Below are 20625 nucleotides of genomic sequence, written 5' to 3' on the forward strand. Positions count from 1 at the left end.
CGTGTGCTGTTTGCGCTCGACAACTTTTCCGTGACAGGTGAACGCCGCTGCCGTCCCGCGCCGAACAAAGCAGGCAAATTACTTTGTGGGGTTATGTTACAGGGCACAGCCCAGACTGTTGCCCCAGCACACAACAAAATAGTCTGGTTACTCGGATCGTTGTTTAACAATCCCGATTTAGAGTCGCCCTGGAAAACTTAATCTTTATTAACCTACTTCCATATTTAGGATCCACGAAAACCAGCTCCAGTGAGCTTACGTCGACTCACTCTCGCCGTATTATCGACACGCTAGTTCATGTGTCGCGGTTCTCCCCTGGAATGAAAGCTAGCTTGGGAACCGAATGGGGCCAACCTTTGTCAAAGCCTGTCTGAGAATGTCCCGCAGTCCAGCCAAAGATGAAAAAAAAAAAACGGGGTTATTGTGTTGAGGGATTTTTGCAGGTCCTTTTTCTCCTTGTGAGGAAAGGCTCATGTGCTGCTGATTATTGTTTAGATCCAGTAATCAGACTCACCTTCAGCCTCCAGGCGAACTACTCTGCACCGGCCTTTGTTGTTGTTGTTGTCACGACAGCTGTTATGGATCCAGGTTCTTGTACATGACTGAACTGAACTGCGTTGATGCATCAATGCAGCGTTTCTCAACCTGCTGGTCCTCAGGGCCGTCATGTTTTAGATGCATCTCTTCTCCAGCACACTTATTTAAAACCATTAAATTACCTCCTCCGTGTTGGTGGAGAAATACTCCATCAATGGCTGAAAATGCAGTCACCCACTATGCTAAAGTCCCAAACGTAACAATGAGATTGTTGTTTATTGAGATTTAATGGGAATAATGTGTCTTATGCATCTCTTTTTTTTATTTTTCATTGCTTTCCGGCTTGGTTTCATCATCACGTTACAGTGAGGGAAGTAACTTGACTCCTGCTCATCACTACCCGGACTTCCGCTTCAAGACGTACGCTCCGCTGGCTTTCCGCTACTTCAGAGATCTGTTTGGCATCAAACCCGACGACTATCTGGTAAGACGACCCAACACTCCAAGTAGTTAATGATTGTTTTTTTTTTTTACCGATGCAAATCAGAAAAGTGTGCCATACTACCAAAACCTTGTAGAACAATTTCTCAGCATTTACAGCTGCAGCTCTTTGCCACTTCTGCACATTTAGAGTCAAAAAGATTTTTTTACTCTTTCCAAAATGGCTCAAGCTCGTTTAGATCAGATGGTGTGTGTGCGTGTAGACATTAGTTTCCAAGTCTTGTCACAGATTCTCAAATTAATTATAGTGAGGACTTTGACTAGGCCATTTAAACGCATAAATGCACTTTGAACCAAGCCATTCCACAGTAGCTCAGGCTGCATATCAAGGTCCATTCAACCTCCAACTAGTTTTCCTCCATGATTGTATCTAACTCCATTCGTCTTCCCGAAAGCATCTACACGACATAATGCTGCCACCACCATGTTTCACAGCAACGCTAAATACAAATGCACATCAATTATTAAATTTATGGGGGAAAAAAAAAAACAAACTCCCATTGTACTTCAGTGATCCCCTTGACTATTTGAGGATCTTTCTAGGGAATGTAATTCCAGATAATTTTATTATCTATCTAAAATGTTTGAAAGAAAATGCAGGAAAATGAAGAAGACTAGGGACAGAAAAAGCCATGATATTAAAATATGTGAATCCTTTTAAATTTATTATTTTTTTAAAGTGGCAGAGATTCTCATAGATGTTAAAAAAATGAAACAAAAACAGCGTAACATGCTCTTATGTTGTGTGCAGTAGTGTACAACATGTTCATGTGCGGCTCTGACCGCTAACAAACGGTGACTTGTGTCAGAGCTGCACATTTTTTAAAGTAATTTGGTTTGTTTGACCCCACCCCTCAGTGATGTTGCATCTAAATATCACCCACGAAAACTCCTCAAGTTAAGTACTTCCAACAACATTCCTCTTAGGATGTTAGTGGCTCCCAAGCAAAAAGCTTTCTTCCTGTTTAAATGCTTTTATGGGAAAAAAACAACCAAACAAGTTCAATGTACCACTGTCATTGGTTGTTATTGTGACGGTGGTGGAACATAAGGCAGCTGGACTTCAGTACAAAGCACCTTATATCTACTAAGATTTACTTCAAAGACACATATTCTGGTATTTTTCAAAAAATATTCCGAGTCCCTTCAGATTAAATGTAAAGCCCAGATGCTCAAAGCGGATCCAAACCGTTACATTTTACTCCAACAAGAAATGAGCAGAGGTGATTGGTTCAAGAACTGATTAAAAAGTAAAAAGTTTAGAAGTTTTCGTCATCCTCTTTTTTTTTGTTTGTTTAATCCCGTTGTTTTCCCTTCAAAACTTGTTCAAGAGTCAAATGAGGATCTGCAGAAGTCCCTTGTTTTTGAGTTCCTCTTTATGCTTTGTTCTCAGAACCAAATTAGATTTTGTGTGATGTTATGACTTTATCCTGTTATGACGCCGTTTGCCTTTTTCCCATCTGCCTCCAGGCCCTTTCATAAATCCAGCCAGCTGCATTCTTGTTTTTGAACACTGATATTATTTCTGCACCAGCGACAAAAGGCAAAAAAACAAAAAACAGGTTAACTTCAAGGCAGAAGAGCGAGGATTTCATTAGGCGCGACAAAGTAGAGAGGTTGCTACAGTTAGTTGTGGCTTCAGGTGGTGATGGATTCAGTCAGGCAAGAGGCCACACAGCCCAGGCTAATTAAAACCGGGAATAAAAGCACATATAAAAGCGATGAGCTTCAGATGTGTTTGTGCCAGTTATTTGCTGCGACTGCAGACGGTCGTCGGCTGTCTCCGGGGAGAGGGAGCAGATGCCTCCAGTGTTTCTCGTCTCCTCTGAACATGTTGCTCTCATAACGCACCGATTAACATCCAGCACTTCTCCACAGTCTGCTGCTCGCTTTCGGTGCCACTTCTGGATTATAGTTTGCCGTTTATGTTAAGATTTTCCTTATTGCTGGGTTTAAAATGTGTCTGATTAACCCCCAACTGAAAAGATAATGTTCTGTCTTGGCAAAGTGACACTTGCTTCCTAGACATAATAATGCATGCATTCACACATAGGTTTTTTGACTATAGCGACTTGGCAAGATGTGGAGATTCTGGGACCCCTCCTGCGTAGAGCGAGAGGTTATTTTGGGTCTACCTTTGCTCCGACGAGGACATTTTGAATAGACCTGGAGGAAAGGTGTGCAGCAGCCAAATCTGAGCTGTGCTTGAAACGACTGACTGTTCATCTTAGACGGGAGATACGATGAGAGATATGTTATTTTTAGCAAATGCCAGACTTTACTGTCTGTTATCATTGCTGGATCTCAGTCATGCTGCTATGAGAGAGGAAAAAATGAAGGTATGAGAAGCATTTGTGTTTGTGTAACGAATGATGCCCCTAAGAGGGGAAAAAAAACTACAGAAATTAAGCTATTCCTCATTCCTGCTAAGTCGTAAACTTTGTAAGAAATTTATTGCCGTTTATCTCTTGTAGTTTTAAACAAACAAAAATGTTTTCCGTTTTTTTTTTTTCCCCATATAAACTTTTACAGTGTTTCCATTTTTCAGTCTTCTTGTTTAGCTCTAGTTTGATGACACTGCGGATGAAGCTGCTCTCCGGAAAGCCCGATCCTCGCTACGTGCGAAACACTTAAATCGATGTTATGATTTTTCCTTCCTCAGTACTCGCTCGTAAATGAGCCTCTGATTGAGCTGGCCAACCCGGGCGCCAGCGGCTCGCTCTTCTACCTGACCAGCGACGACGAGTTCATCATCAAAACGGTTCAACACAAAGAGGCCAAGTTTCTGCAGAGGCTGCTGCCTGGGTACTACATGGTGAGGAACACGGCTCCTTTTTCTGTCTTCCGCTCGTTTTATGACCAAAACTTAAAAATATACAAACAAACAACAACAAATACATCAGTGACTGTTGAGATGTAAAGGTTTCATTTTATTTCTGGTGAAATAAAACGAAGCAAACGTGACGGAACTAACTGAAAACATGGCAGATAATGAGAATGAACACAAACAACCAGCATAAATGTTGGAATCAGCTGAAGTTAATTAAAATATATTAATTCCCAAGGGTTTTATATATATATAATATATATATATATATATATATATATTATATATATATATATATATTTTTTTTTTTTTTTTTTGTATTGATAATTTCTGTGAAATATCTCAAATAAAATCAGGTTGAGTGCAGAAGAGAGAGGAGTTGTTGGGGCCTTTAGATATTAGTGTGTTGCGGCAGACTTCACTGTGAGCAGGTGAACCGTTAATAAAGCCTGGATGGATGGAAAATTATCAGTCAACAGTTTTATATCTGGGATGCAGAAATAATTTTTCTTGGTAACGTATCTAATGGATACATCATCGTGTTACCGTGGACAGTGAAAAATCTCTTCCTATGAAGAGAATTTAAGTAAATCTACTTAAGTTTATTAGATTTATTTAATCTATCAGGGCTTCACTGTAAATATGGAACATGAAAACAAAAGTGAAAGGACTTTTATGATACGATTGCTACTAAAAACTGATTTCTTTCTAAAAAAAAAAAAATAAATAAATAAAAAAGATACAATTTCTACTTTAATCCAGCTTCCACAGATATCAGGTATTTTTTCCTCTTGTCCTAATAAATAAAATACACATTAATAATAAAATACGCATTAATAAAAGTGTGCCAAGTCTGAAAAGTCCTGCGTGTTAGATCTGAATGTTGAATGTCTAAACCCACAGAACCTGAACCAGAACCCGCGCACGCTGCTGCCCAAGTTTTACGGCTTGTACTGCATCCAGACGGGGGGCTTCAACATCCGACTGGTGGTGATGAACAACGTGCTTCCTCGCTCGGTCAAGATGCACTACAAGTACGACCTGAAGGGATCCACCTACAAGAGGCGAGCGTCCAGGAAGGAGAGGGAGAAAGCCCGTCCGACGTACAAAGACCTGGACTTTCAGGACATGCATGAGGAGGGGCTTTACTTTGACACAGAGACGTACAACAACCTGATGAAGACCCTGCAGAGGGATTGTCGGGTAGGTAGTGAACAATCGTCTCTATCTGAGAGGTCAAGAACAGAGGAGACGTCACACCATGCGAGAGAGCAGTTGATGTAAAACAGGGTTTTATTAATTTGAACAAAGACAAACTGATTAAGGAGTTTTTAAGCTTTAGACTTTGATATTATTAGGTTTAAAGACAATAATAAACCTAATAAACATTTGTTTACAATGAGGAAACAAATGTTTCCTCATTGTAAACATTTGTCTTCCTGCTGTTTGCTGAAGTTGGTTTTGGTTCAGTTTGCCTCGTTCGCTATGTGACAGCTGCTACTTAGCATAAAAGATCACAAGCAGTGATTAAAACTGCACTTACCAAAGATTAGCTAGTAGCAATAACAATTTCTTTCCAAATTGCTCCTCTGTTTTAATTTTTAAACCTCTAAAAGTAGCAAAAATTACATCCTCTGCCTTGGTAACAAAAATCACACCAAAGAGTGTTGTAGCCTGTGCATGTTCAGATAAACATTGGAATGTTAAGTTTCCAGCTGGACAGTCACCTGTTCGATCAGCTGATTCCAGTCACCAGCAGATTACTCTGTCCGTTTCCTTGCAAATAAACCTTTACAAGTACACAAAAAATAAAATAGTCATATAACAAGCCAAGTTGCTCAAGGTGGTTTAGATTTCCTGGGGTAAGTGGTTTTATGCTGCTACACATCATCATCATTTTCTGTAAAATTTCCAATCAGGTCGTTAGCCCTGGAGAATAACGCTCTCAGAAAACACCGTTACCTTGATTCAACTTCAGGGGGAGGCTGTCTGTTTGACCATTAAATTTGGTAGCAGTGAAATAAAAAAGCTGTTATTAAACAGCGAGGCACTGAGCAGGTTTTTGCGCGCCGATGTTCCGACACCGCAGTAAACAGCCTCTGGGGACAGCTTTATTAGGGACGAAAGTATGAATTACAGGAAGCTGTTTAAAGTGGCTTTATTTCATGCTCTTTGTCAGACTGTTTGAGCTGCGAGGTGTAATATCCTGGTCAGTGTAGAGTTATCAGGGTGTTACTGTAAACGTGGACTTGCCCAGAGACCGGGAAGGAAGACTTCCTGGTAGATCCGGACCGAGCCGCCGGCCCTGCACAGCAACATCTAACTATATAATGATTCTCATTACTCCAAACTCAATGTCGCCTGCACTTTTTAAAGATTGGGACCACATGGGCAACAATTAGAGCAAATGAGCTTTGGGTGTATTTAGTTTGTCCTGTTACATAAGACTCTGGTTTTATTTAGAAAGAAAAGATTATGCGACTAAGTTCCCCCCCCCCACTTTTTTTCTTGATAAAGTACATTTTACATTAGTGTTGCTGTTTTGGATCAATCGGAGATTGTTTCCTGGAAATATATGAACATGTGTTGATTTCCCACCTCTTTCCAACCGGGGTGGGGGGGAGAGGGGCTATTTTTAAATGTGTTTGGATTTGAGTGAGGTCAAGCTGGAGAGATTGCTGTAAATTCAAACAACCTTTATGCCACTTACTATCTTACATGTTGACATTCCCAAAGGTTCCCTAATTTCATTTGTGAACGTTTTCTTCAGTAAAGTGTCCAGAGTGACATCTTGCTTTCTGGAAAGTCGCTGCTTATTTAAGTTTTCACCTAGCTGCATGAGGAAGCAGACAAACCTTTTCCCCAAAGCTGAACAGTTTTGAGATAAAGGCAAGAAAATGTGATTAAATAAAGGGTTTTAACTCTATTTTAACATGATGGTATGCTATTGTTTAACCAGACAACAACAGCTGTGATGTGTCACTCATTAGCACCGACTCGAGGTCAAGAAGCTACCTTGTTAGCATGCTAGCAAGTTTGACTTGATTCCAGCGTTGATAGGGGAGACAAAGCTGGTAAAAAAACAAAAAAAGAAGCTAATTCTTGCTGTGACAATGAAACACCCCCATCACACGTCTTTTAATTATTTAAAAACATTTACAAAGTTTATATCTTGGTTCATACGGTAATCTAAAAGCCATCCAACAGATCAACATCTTCGGGTAAATTCCAATCAAAATGTTTCGGTTGCAGTTGAAACCAGTCATTTGAATATTTTATTTCCACTACATTCACAAACAATTACGCTTAGTTAAGGTTCTGATAATATTTAACTTAATCCGCCAACATTCATTTCTGCAGTGCATGAACAAGCAGAAAGAGTTGGAGCCTCAGCTCTGTGTGTGTGGTGTGTCATTGTCAGGGCTTCCTGCGCTCGCCTTCTGAACGGGAAGCAAAGTGCCCTCTAAGCAAAATCTCGGTCCATTTCCATGAGTAAGCAGCTAACCCCGCAACCCCAGAGGGGACCTGAACACAGGAAGGGCTGTCAGAAGCCAAGCAACAGAGGGGTGAAGGGCATGGAGGGAATCAAAAAGTTTTTTTTTTTGTTTTTTTTTACAAGGGTGCAGGATCACTTCCTTTTTTCCATCGAGAGCTTAGATATTATGCATTTTAGCAGGTCAGAGTTGAGCTGGAGCCAGAGCGATAACGAGAAGAAAAAGGACAGATTCGCATTTGAGTCACACGGGACACTTGTAGCAAAACGCCGGCTGTGCCGTCTTCCTTTTAAGTCTCCTTCCCTCCGCAGCTCCCCCCCCCCGATAATGCTGCAAATGCCAAAACAGCATTAGGCATTAATAATTAATGTTGAACTCGCAGAGATTGAAACAGAGTAGGCTAATGGTAGTGCGAGTTGTGCGTTGGTGCCACTGATGTGATGGGGTTTGTAATTAGTGCGTTACAGCGAGACAAACACAGCGGTGACGAGCCGTTCAGAGGACTTTACTCACACCAACCCCGACACGGAGGATCTGCTGTGTCTTGTTTTCACAGCAGAAACTACATTTATCATTAAGTCATGTTCAAGTTCAAACAAATATAAGCGTAAACGCATTCTGCTAATACCACGCAGGTCCCTGCACACTGTCGGTCAGCAGGCTAAAAGGAAGGACTCTGCACTTTTGACACACTTACGATTAAGACATATGCGCTTGTTTGAAAATATTTCAAAATGCAAAATAATAATAATAATAATAATAATAATAATAATCATGCCATGACAAATGTAATGATAGTGTTTATCATTGTTTCAATATATTTTATCTGCAGCTGGTATAATTCATGCATTTATTTTATTTTATTTTTTTTAAGAAAATGAACTGGATTATGTCATACTTTTTTTTTTTTTTTTTATACGTCCTTATAAAACTCGTCATACTGTGAGAATCTTATACGAGCCCAAGGAGTAACGTTTACTCACACCCACTTATCAATGAGCATCTCGAGGACTTGGTCTTTTTTTCCCTGGGACAGTTTAATATCTGGATGAGATGGGGATTTATCACAAATCAACAAACCTGAGGTTATGCATTCCTCTAATTAAAAAGAATCACTGACACATCGTGATCTAGAAATGCCACTCTGAACAACGCAGCAGCCGTGACCCTGAAAACCTTAGAACTCCCATTTATCATTAAATCCTTTTAAGTTCAGACAAATATAAGAGTAAATAGTTGTAGATCAAGGCGAACCCTAAATCTTGGAGGATTTTGAAAAGCTGCCAAACGTCCAAGTCCATCATGTTTCCTGACAAGTGCCGGTTAAAAGCTCAATAGTATAAACCACAAAGCAAATTTCCTGTAAAATATTAAGCCTCCCCGTTGCTACGATTACCTAACATTCAGCTTCCTTTATGAGTGTTGAGATGAGTGTTGTAACTATTGCAAACTGTGGGAGAACTTATTATGGCGCATTCACTGATCATGAACAGAACATTTATTTATTTTTGACTGTCAAAGAAGACGTTCAGGCCCTTCAGGCTAACAACCACCTGATTCTTGTCACCAGCTGATTTTTCTGCATGTCTCTTGGGGGGGAAAAACAAAACAAAAAAACAACAGGTGTAAGTTGCTCAAACATCCAGAACCTAAAGGCCGTGTGTTCACCTGCATGCAGCCAGAGCAAAAATAGTTGGACTGATGATGTGGCACTACTTTGTGAAATCCCCCCCCCCCCCCTCCCAAGTGTCCTCTCAGAATCAGAGCATCGTTTTTGGCTTCAAATGTGAGCAGAATTGGCCGAGCGTTGTGCATTTGGAGCAGGCAAACTCCAACTTGAGAAAGCTTTTAGTGCATTAATGTCGCTCCAAAATGAGACACGAGAGCGGAGCTCTGGTCTACCATTACTAGAGAGGAGATTGATCGGTAGAGTGCTGGGAGGGTATGGGAGATGCATTAGGGATTCGGACAGAGAATCCAGTGACGGAGCCCCAGATGGTGTGTAATTATTATTCCCCCGTCACTGTACGAGAAGCGAGTGAGCTTTGTTTGAAATGCAAGCATAAAACACATCCGTGGGGACATACGCCCAGATCTCTGGAAAGTCGGTCACTTCATTTTTCGAAGTCAGAGAAATGGCTTTCTTCTGTGTGTTGTCATGGGGGGAAAGCCGAGGCCTGAGGTAATGGCTCTCTGTAGGCAGCGCCGTTCAACATGGTTGCTGTTTGAATAGGCTGTGGGAGTTTTAGAGAGGGATGCAAATTGTTGATATGGAAAAAGGCACAGCCCGGACAAAAGACTTTGTGTTTTGTTCCAGTCAGTCGGTCGGTCATTATGTCTGTCTTGTGTTTCAGCGTTAAAGACGGATCTGAGTTTGATGGTTGGGGGGGGAAGCCGTCCCCTTCCCCAGTTTTCTTTACACTTCTTTTCATACTCTGTTTATTTATGAGCTTCGAGCCAAAAAACAAGCGAGTGTTTGTTTTGTTGACGTTCGGTGTCCTTCGCGCTTCCTGAGCTGCTACAGAAACACGGCTCGGTCCGAAGGAGGCGGCCATCTGTTTTTCAGAGCCACTTGCTGCAGTTTGAGTCACCTCTTTGTGCAGCTCTTATTAATAGCATAGAGGCGCATTCAATTACATGCCTTAGTTACACTTACAACTGTATTCCCATTGATTTCTCATCGCTCACTGTAATTTCACTGCTTTCTCTCTCACAGCCATTTAAAATGAAAAAAATCTTTGCGCTGAATCTTTTCAAGGCTACATCACAGTGCGGACATCCACGCCACTATAACGTTGACGCCTATGCATTTCAACATTCAGTGTATTTTGAAAAGCAGTGCATAGTTGTGACAGGAGAGTGAAGGTGTCATGGGTTTCAAATTTCCTGTCATGGATTTGTTGTCACCCCCTTTTCCTCTGATACCTCTAAATAAAATCCAATGTAACCAGTTGCCTTCAGGGACAATCAGTAAAAAGGGACACCAGTCTGTGACTTGGTTTCAGAATATACATTTTGTAAAGGCCTCAGAGGTTTGTCGGACAACACAAACATTTTGCCATACATTCGAAACGCTGTGCGGTTGAAAACTAACTGACAAAATGCCCTGAACATTCTGTCTTCACCGTGAGACACGGTGGTGGCAGCATCATGCTTCTGGAGCAAAGTGCACGATAACATCAGAAGACTTGAGACTGGGATGACATTCACCTTCCAGCAGGACAATAACAGTAAACATGCGGCCAAGGAAACGGTTTAGATCAAAGCATATCATGCGTTAGAATGGCCTAGTCAAAGTCCGAATCTAAGTATACTTGAGAATATATAGTAAGACTTTTTAAAAAAGAAAAATTGGCTAAACTTTCTGCATGTCGATCTGTACATTTTGGAGCCTTTAACAAAGGAAATTTGTCTCTGTGCTGCAGTGATTCAAATGGACTGAATACGAAAAAGTGCCACTATTTTCAGCTTTTCACTTGTAAAAATCCTTTAAAACCGCAGAGCGCTTTCCTTCCAAGTCACGTTTATGCAGCATCGTTTGTAGAGCAGTCGCTAAAACCTCATACGATTCCTTAAATCCCGTGTTTGTGTATTTGCAAGCAAGCAAACATTTGGAAAGGTTTAGTATTACAAACAGTTTGCGCTCCAGTCTGGGTCACCAAACGGAACCGGTTAGCTGGTTGTGACCCTGATCCTATTCCCGTCTGCCTCTGCTCCCGTCTTGCCCAATAAAACGGCATTTTCTGGAGGACATGAAGTCACGGGGCGTCTGGGAAAACTGGGCATAAGCTCCTCAAACAGGTCAATGTGTAACACTTGGCCTGCTGTGGAGAAACACCTTGTTTGTTCAGCTCAGAACTGGTTTAAACAGAGATTTCCTTCTCTGTTGACCTCTTTCTTGGGAAAGAAGTGTGCAAAGAAATGAAATAATAATAAAAAGTTTTAACGCTTTCTCTCTCAGTATGCAAAATTGTCTTTCTTTTTTTTTTTTTTTTAGGTTCTGGAGAGCTTTAAGATCATGGACTACAGTCTGCTGCTGGGCGTGCACGTCCTGGACCACAGGGAGGTGGGGGAGCCGGGCCAGACGGGGGGAGACGGCAGGAGGAACGTAGGTCAGAGGGTGCTTTACTCCACGGCCTTGGAGTCCATCCAAGGAGACGGCAAGGCGGCCGAAGTTGTCACCACTGACGACACGTAAGTTTGTTCAGCTGGCGGGGAAACGCACACTCGCAGATGCTGCGTTCTGAACACACACCCAGGCCCTCCGCCTCCATCTGCGTCTCCGTCCCAGAGACGGCGTTACGCAACCGTAACGCTCGCGCCTCGCCCGCCCCAGGGCACCGCACCGGCGAGCGCGAGCGTGCGCGCAGACGGGCCCTCGCATAACCATAGCTACGCAAAGACACAAACACAGCCTCCGTTCTGCATATTTACAGCAACACACATGAATGTAAATAGTATAAGGGCCTCTTTTACAAACACTTGTAAAAGTGAGGCAGCACACTGGCTTTATTTGAACAAGACTTGGAGCCTCACAGAGGAAACACTAGCTGTCCTCTCACCGCTCTTGTTTTTCTCCGCTTCAGGATGGGCGGCATCCCGGCAAAAACACACAAAGACGAAAAGCTGCTCATCTTCCTGGGCATCATAGATATTCTGCAGTCATACAGGTACCGGTCCTCTTTAAATCATATCGCCGTATTATTTTCTGGAACTTTGCTTTCTGACTGTTTTGCTGCAGTGTTTGATTTCTTGGAGCTAAAAAGTGTCCACGCACGATAATGACTCACCATGACAGAGTTACAGCTTTTAAAGATGCCAAACCTCCCATGTTGAGTTATCACAGGGGAAGAGCTACAAGACATTTTACCATAAACCTCCAGCCATCAAGATTTACTAGGCCTCAGAGGTCCATCTGTCTTCTCTATTTACTAATTGATTCATATTTTTGTCCTGGAAGCAAAAAAAAAAAAAAAAGTCTGGTAACAAAGGAGAAAGCCCAATTGATCAACAACAACAACAAAAAAGGACGACATAAAGCTTCATCAGCCTCTCTAATTGATGCTCTCTGAGTGGGTGGAGAAGGATAAATATGTCCAGCTTTTATTACAGCTAAATGTTTCAGATCATAAAGGGGATTTTATCACCAGATATCCTGTTGAATTACAAATTTCTATTTTCTAAACATCAGTATTTTAGAAAAATCAAAACAACAATCCGAACCAGCCTAACCCCATGTGAAAAAAATAATTGCCGCCTAAACCTACCACAGATTCAGGATGGAGCAAACCAGCAATGACCTCCGGTGGATGTTTAGGATGTTTTTCATTGACGTCTTAAGTTGGAACTTGGATCTTAAAATGATATTTTTGTTATTTATGGGGCTGTGGGGCCAGGTTAGCTGCTAACAGACCATAATAAAGTGTTTATTCCCTTTTTTATGCCTTCAAACTTTGCATCTGCACATTTACTTTCAATTTAATGAAAAGTACTCAGATTTTTTGCTTGTCTGCTTTCAAGCGATTGGCAGCCATATGCAGCTAATATGGTGCCAGTCTGAATTCTGGCGAGAAGGACAGATAAACCACATCGTCCAGCCTGGTGTACTTACTGCTGTTTTTAAAATGTCTTTCGGTGATAAGGGAGTCTGCTGAGGTGGCATCAGCTCTAAATGATATCAGCACTATTGTATTAGATGATTGAAACTTTTGCTTATGATGGAAATTAATCTCATACTCTTGGTTTGAGGTTCTTCCAAAAAAAAAAAAAAGACATCTCAGTCGATCGACTTCAAGGAGAATTTTTATCGAAGAAGAAACATTTGTGACGAAACTCTTTTCTTGTGTCATCTCTCCTCAGATTCATGAAAAAGCTGGAGCATTCGTGGAAAGCCTTGGTGTACGATGGTGTAAGTTGACACCCTGCAAGAATCTGAAACTGCTGCTTTCATGAGTGAAGCCCTTATTCAGCCTACTGAATAAATGTTTCTTTTCTTCTTCTTCTTCCCATGCCTCCCCTTCTGTAGGATTCGGTTTCTGTCCACCGGCCCGCGTTTTACGCCAGCCGCTTCCTTAAGTTCATGAGCGTACGGGTCTTCAGGAAGAATCAGCGTAAGTCTGCGAGTCGACATGCTAATGCAAAGGGAACGAGTGAAAAGAGCAAGGACTGGGGGGAAGCAGGAAATCCTGACCTGATAAAGACGGGGAATATGAGGGCAGATCTTATTGTGTATTTTAGGGCATTTGTGTGCCGATGATTACAGGATCTCCTTTCTCTCAGGCCATCGCAGCAAAGACAACGCTACCTTGTGAAAGAAATGTCTTTGGCTCCAGGACTGGTTCATAAAATAAAGATTTCTATGGTGATTTAGCAAACAAGAAGGAGGAACCCGGAAGAAATGCTGACTGGAAACAAAAGCTTGGAGAGCAAACAGACTCTGCCAACAGAGTTAAAATGTCTTTCTGGCGAGCCGAGTCTGCACTTTATTCAACTTAGGAACTAAACCAGTCTGTGACAACAATTGTAATTCACATAATTATAATTCTGGCAGCGTTCAGATATATGTTGATGCTTCCGCTCCAGTTCTGACCATCGTTGTTACTCTTTACAGTATTTCATTGGACATATTCCCATTAATCAGGTCTATTTTTACAAGAAAACAGTTTTTTTTTCTTTTGTTGCTCAGGGAGTCATGTTATGTGGGTTTAGACATATCATTATCCATATATGGTAATGGTTCCTGTTGTGGAGAGATTTGGCCTCAAATGCTGTTTCTGTGTCAGAAATGTGTTTTGTTTTGTTTTTTGCTTTGAAAAATGTTGGGAAGGCATACTAACATTCTTTGTTTTTTGGCCTGTAAATATATTTGACCTTCAAAATGATGAAGGTCAAATATTTACGACTCCAGCCATATGTTTGCTCCGTCAGGTTGTTGAAAGGAGCTGATAGATTTTCTCTGTTATGAGTCGTATGAAGATCTGGAGCTGCTCATCATGTCAGTGTAACTTTAGGTAAAAATGGGAAGCTGCACTTCTTATTTAGGCGACAGGAACAGATTTTATTTCATGTCCTGCTTTGGGGGAACATTTTTATTTCCCTTTAACAGTTAAAATCTGCTGATTTTAAGGCTTCAACTCTGTGTGACCTCTTCATCTGTCACGGTCCTTCTGACTCCTGTGAATCTCTTATTTTTTTTAACCCTTTTTTTCCCTCCATCCCTTGACTTTAGTGTGCCTTTATTTTTTTTTAATTTTTGCTCCACAGCAATCCGATTCTCCCCCTCAAAGAGGACTCGCACCTCCATCCCTGCTCTGAAGTCGTCCTCACAGGAGATCCTTTCATCGCAGGCGGACGAGAGGCGCGAGGACGAGAGGAGGGACAGGCTGGGAGGGGCCCGCAGCCTGGCCAGCCTGGATGGACAAGGTACACAAAAAAAAAAACCATGTGATACCTTTAATCGTTTTTTTTCTCCCCGCCCCCCACAAACAATCTGGCAACATTCAGGCGTATTTATAGAAGGGCCTCACTGTTGTTGAAGTTCGCTGAACGTTCAAAACTCTTTCCTTATCCTCGTCTAAACCATCTTCTGGTTTACAGTTGTGACCTTTGGTGATGGCTTGTTTCGTTGTGACTGGAGAGGCTTTTAGAAATAGTTGAGGGCCATAAAAACATTTCCTTGCATTCAGCCATAAAGTGTTCTGCCTCTGGCCAAACCGTCACAGATTAATACTCTGTTAGGCCTGCAGGAAAGAAAGCAGAACCTACCTTGTCAATTGTATCCTCTTGGATGTACCACGTGTATAAAACCTCCTCTGCCGTATGCTCTATATCCTCTGTGACCACAGACTGACCCCAGATCAGGGAGTCAGATGAATCAAAAGGACGATAAAATAAAGTGCAGCAGCTGCAGATGACCTTTGTGTTAAACGAGTCGATTAGGCAAAGAGTCACCGGAAGAAACAGGGGCGTGGTGCTGACAGAGATATCACACAGTCATACATAGTCTTTCCTTTACTTTATTTTATTTATTTATTTTTTACTTTACAGCTGAGGGGCTCTCCCACCCGAGTCCCCAGCTGTGATGTAATGCACAACAGAGTAAATTTAATTCTTCCACTTCCTGGTCTGCTCTTCATGGCTTCTGGATCGACCTCAAACAAGACGTCTGTTTCACTCTGATGGTGGAGTCGTAGAGCAATGCGTCAGTGTTATTGGAAGCAGATTATTAACCTCAACTTTTATCGGCATCCCTGGTAAAGACATAATAAATCCCTCAACCGGTATCAGTCATTTAACCCTGTAGCATAATTTCACGATGACAATAAAAAGGTTCACCTTCGGTTCTTTGCATAATTTCTCAAGATTTTCCAGATTTATGCGCTCTCCCTTATAATCTAGACTTCTCTTCCACCCCAACTGGAATTTAGGATTATTTTTCTGTTAAAGGACCCAATAACAAACAACTCTCAATTCGTTGGGAGAGATTGTTTTATAAAATACCTCGGAGTTAAGAGTATAAAATACTTCAAGGAATCACTAAATTGGTTGCCAAGATGTTCAGGTGGATTATTTTCTCAGCTGTTTTGAGCCACAACTGCAAAAGTCCAAGAAAGTTGTTGATGAATCTGATGACCAACACCCATCCCAACCACCTGTTCACGGAAAACATTGATGAATCGTCTCTCATTTCTGTTTGTGCCCACATTGATCCTTTTTCTTCAATCTTGCATCGTTTGTAGCCCGACTCCATCATGGTCTACATCGTCATTAGATGATGGTTTCACATTGTGGAGGCCGTACTTAGGAAACTGATTTGCGTGTTATTCTTCTCCGTGTCTTCAGCTGTCTTTGGCTCGTTCCTGCGTCCCGATCTGGTCCCTGCCAACCCGTCCTTCTACGACGCATCCTCCATGGGGACGATCTCCACTTCCTCCATCTATGTCAATGTGGAAAGCCAAACAGGAGAGAGGTAATGTCCGTGCTCCGCCTTCCTTTCTGTTCCTACTGCTGCACACCCAGGAGACACTTTATTAGGTTCACAATGCTAGTTCACTGTTGGAGCTTCTTTCACTTTCTGAAAATGCCTTATTTATTCATGTCAGAGATTCGATAAGTTGTCAGGAATATTTCCGGAGATCATGATTCATATTGACATGACGGCAACAAGCAGATGACACAAGTAGTCCATTCTACCAAACTGGATTAAGATCTGGTGACTGGAGGTCAATGAAGGACAGTGAATTTATCGTCATGCTCAATAAGACGGGATGATTGTTTCACTCCAAACCACTGAGATGATGTGAGCTTCAGCCTCAGTTTCCAGGAATGACGCGCGGTTTTGTCTTCTGCTTCCAGGTTTGATGCGTTGTTAGTTGAGAGATGTTTATTCCACAATGAATGGCGATTTAATGAACTTGGCAACATTTATCCGAAACACAAACTCTTTCAGAACACCAAATGGACTCTGGTGTCGGGGTGGCTGGACGTTGTTAATGTTGATAAAAGATTAGGAGGAGCGTCTCGAGAGAAACTAATCACTGCAGATCTGTTGCCCCCTCAAACGTTGTGAAATCAGGTAAACAATCCCAGCGATAGTTTCTCATTAACAGGTTTTGTTACGCCTTCGTCTCCTCGATGTAAAGCCTCGCTCCTCTGGCTGAAGGCCCTTTAACGTCCCTCTTCCCAGAAATCTTTTTGTCCCCTGTCCTCGGTGTGCCTGTTTGTCTTTCACCTCTCCTCCTGTGCGCCCGCGCCGGCTCTGCCGTGCTCTCTGAGGCTCCATTGTGGGACTCGCCTCTCTTCGTCGGTCACCTGCTGCCGCCCTCACATTGTTCTCCCGGCTGTTTCCATAAATATTTAAACAGCAGGCTTTGATACAGTTTTAACCCGGCGATGTCAGGCCAAGCAAAGACCGAGACAAAGCAGAACAAGCGGCGCGTTGGAGGCCGCACATCAGCCTGTTGCAGCAGTGGCCATGTCGGATGTGTGTGGGTGTGTAAAGTTGCCGTTTATCTGTTTTGCCTTAATGAAGCCAACGGTCTCTGACAAAGCTCTTTACGACACTCTACCTAGAATTCATTTTCACTTTGAACCTAAAGGCTCCTCATCATGTCTGTCATAAAACGATCACAACACATTCCTGCATTTATCAGGGAGTCACCTGATGTCCATGCTGAGAAAACGTTGTTCTTGATGCCATCTAGTGGTTGAAGCAAAGAGACCTGGGAAAAAAATTGACGTGGTAATGCGAAGGTCAAGGTATTTTTTCGGGGGGATCTTTTTAAATATATATTTGGATTCTCTTTGTTGCTAATATTTAGAGGCAAGTGTCTACGTTGCAAAGAAACCGGTTGTGTAGTCTTTAAAAATCTCTGAATAATTCTGGTTGGATATTTGACTGTTGGGAGAAATAGTGGAGCTCGTTTGAAAAGCTTGGTTTCATTGGACAGACCCGTCGTTTAAGCACATTTCACAAATAATCAAAATCTTAATGCTTTACTGATTCAAACACCAGATTTGATCTGTACTGGTGTCTTTGACACCCAACAGCGTTTCCATGTTTCAGCTCTCCAGCTGTCGATTTGAGGTAAATTTGGAGAATCTGGAGGTTGTCTAAACATCCCCACTGCATGATGCTGCCACCACCTTGCTCAACAGTTCTGACGGGGTTTTCCAGTTCAAAAGCCTCCTTATGTTTCTTCTTGTCATTTTGGCAGTATTTCAATCTTTGCTTCATCTGACGATCGGAAACACTTCCCCCCCCAAAAAGCATTAGATTTTTCCGTTTTAAACCCGGATGAAAGAGACATTTGTGTCATTAATGAATGAATGAATGAATCAATCAAGTTTATTTGTATTGCACATTTCAGCAACAAGGCCGTTCAAAGTGCTTTGCGTCATAAATGAACTTCAAACCAGAAGTGCATTCTCCCAGGTTGAAGTTAACACACTCTGCTGCCTGGTGTGTGTTATTTTTGACCGACTGATTTCTGTGCCAAATCTTTTCAATCCGTAGCGAATTGGTTCATTTCCGACACCGTGAACCTTCCTGAACCCAGACGTCGTCTTGTGTTCAGTCCCTACCTACGGTTGGGTTTAGTTCATTTCTGAGGAGTATTCCAGCTTGCTGTCTGTTTCGGACGGTGTTTATACAGCTGCTTTCAGGTCAGAAAATAAACTCTCAGAGCAAAAGTTCACCTCTAAATGTGTTGTCCTGTTGCAGGGATGATGTTGCATCCAGCTCTACGTTCACGCTGGAGGACAGCGCCATCTGCCTCACCTCGGAGCAGAGCACCGTAGATGTGGACATCGACCGGGACGACGGATCCGTTCTCGACGTGTACTTGGTACGTTGTACTTTTGATCACTATGGGCTTACTCTGAAAAGCATTTTCCTTATTTTTTAAATATTTTTTTTTTACAACTTTGGAGTCAGAATTTATATTAATTTCTGTGACAAAAATCAGGAAATATGTTAAAAAAATACAAGTAGGTGGCAGCAGAGTGGATGGTTACAAAGGAGTGATGGTGTTTACTTGTCTATTCCAGTTTCTACGTCTATTTTAAGTTTTCTGGCTCTGGAAGGTATGTGCTTTTAAAAAGTTTTTGTTTTCTTCTCTACAGTAAAAGCTTTACACCCCTCATTTCCTCCTGCCACACACAAGACAATCTCCACACTCCATTGGATGCTCCAGGCTGGAAGTCGGTCTCCACGCCGAGTTCTGCTCCATCCTCAATGCCATTTGTTGTTTGCCAATTCCAAAGGAAGACCCCTGAACGCCTCTCTGGTTGACGGACCTCTGCACAGTTGGAACAGTACAAATGTGGCATCTTTTAAAAAATGTGCTGAACTTCAGATAGTGTTGCTTTTCTGGATCATGCATCAAAAGCAGCACTATTTAGTTTTTTTTTTTTTTTTTTTTTTACATGTATTCGTTTTTCATTGTGCTCACCAAGATTTCATAGTGTATCTAGATATACGAGGATATATGCATAAGGAAATGCTAGATTAATGTCATACATTTCTTTTCTGGTGGCCTGAAAGACTTTAAATCTTCGCTGCAGCACGAGCTGCTGGTAAGAAATGTTTACAGTGAATTCAAGGAAGCATCAAGACTGCTTCACGAAGGACCGACTCGCCTGAACAGACTTGATCACGAAGCTCCTGAGGCCAAACACGGACTGCGATGTGGCTAAATGTTCCCAACAAGGCGGCCGTTTGTGCCGTTTTGGAGAAACACGAGAAAAGACCGTTTGTCGATCTTGTACGAGACACTTGCACTTGGTAAAAAAAAAAAAAAAAAAAGGCACTTTTGACACTGGTTATGATTGCTTTAAGAAATGTTTTCTCTTCTCTGAGGACATTGCTTAGGTTGGTGGTTCGCAGGACAATAAGCACAGAGTTGGATGTGTGAAAATGCACTTTTTTTTTTCTTCTTTCCTCTACAAATGCACATGTGTTATCATTGATACTCCATGTAGAAACGAAGGAACAAACACTGTGGATCATGTACTACTAGTTTTGTGAGGTTGGCCTCGCGACTGGAGACGGTTCTGTTCAGGAAAAAGTACGTCGTCCCGAAGAAGTCGAGACGTCCTTACCGCTGTCTGATACCTCATCAAGACTGTAGCCAACTGTAAATGTTCAACTCTACAATCAAGACAGATGAGAATAATTTATTACACAACTCGTGATAATTCACCATCTGCTGAGATAATAAACACTTTAAATTGCTGAATGTAAAGAAGATGCATATTTATGTATAGAAAAGCTTCCTATAAATAAACTTCTTTAAAATTCACTAAGTGGCCTTAAGGGGAAACTTCAAGTGTTGCAACATGATCATTCTGGGTTTTTTTTTTGCTTAGACTGGAGGAGAGTGTGTTAGAGGTTTTTGCTAAGGCACCAGCCTTTACTAAAGACTCTACCTTTGCCTCATCCCTACCCTCGACATTCGCTTTACCGTCAAATTACGGAAAATAAAGGCGGCATCATGGTTTGGGAATGTTTGGTGGCGTCTGAGCTTAATGCGCCTCTGTGATTTTGAAGAAAATATTAACTCTGAATTTAGCAAAAATATCATTAAAGACAATATGTTAAAAAAAAGGATGCAACGCCTATTGAGGTTAATTTATTTTTTTTTAATTTGGCTGTTCTACAAAATACCAGAAGAAAAACTACATTTAAAATTTTGAAATAGCAAAATATTTCAAATAGTCCATGATGCCATGAACTTGTAACATTCATTTAGCTCTTTAGCAACAATA

The 20625-nt window shown here is 41.7% G+C and overlaps 1 protein-coding gene across 1 annotated transcript in view; it reads left to right on the plus strand.

Annotated features, from left to right (window-relative positions):
* Positions 1 to 20159, plus strand: part of pip5k1bb (phosphatidylinositol-4-phosphate 5-kinase, type I, beta b) — a 38391-nt gene extending 18232 nt beyond the window's left edge. Inside the window, exons 5-15 of the mRNA XM_014992881.2 lie at positions 904 to 1021; positions 3701 to 3853; positions 4769 to 5068; positions 11357 to 11553; positions 11946 to 12029; positions 13219 to 13267; positions 13385 to 13469; positions 14623 to 14781; positions 16201 to 16327; positions 18581 to 18704; positions 18982 to 20159. Of these exons, the coding sequence (XP_014848367.1) occupies positions 904 to 1021; positions 3701 to 3853; positions 4769 to 5068; positions 11357 to 11553; positions 11946 to 12029; positions 13219 to 13267; positions 13385 to 13469; positions 14623 to 14781; positions 16201 to 16327; positions 18581 to 18704; positions 18982 to 18984 (1399 nt within the window). The 3' untranslated portion in view covers positions 18985 to 20159. The remainder of the gene's footprint in view (positions 1 to 903; positions 1022 to 3700; positions 3854 to 4768; positions 5069 to 11356; positions 11554 to 11945; positions 12030 to 13218; positions 13268 to 13384; positions 13470 to 14622; positions 14782 to 16200; positions 16328 to 18580; positions 18705 to 18981) is intronic.
* The last annotated feature ends 466 nt before the right edge of the window (positions 20160 to 20625 follow it).

This window comes from Poecilia mexicana, unplaced genomic scaffold, assembly GCF_051168715.1.
Source record: "Poecilia mexicana isolate PSO_F unplaced genomic scaffold, ASM5116871v1 scaffold_9, whole genome shotgun sequence".
NCBI classification, from domain to species: domain Eukaryota; kingdom Metazoa; phylum Chordata; class Actinopteri; order Cyprinodontiformes; family Poeciliidae; genus Poecilia; species Poecilia mexicana.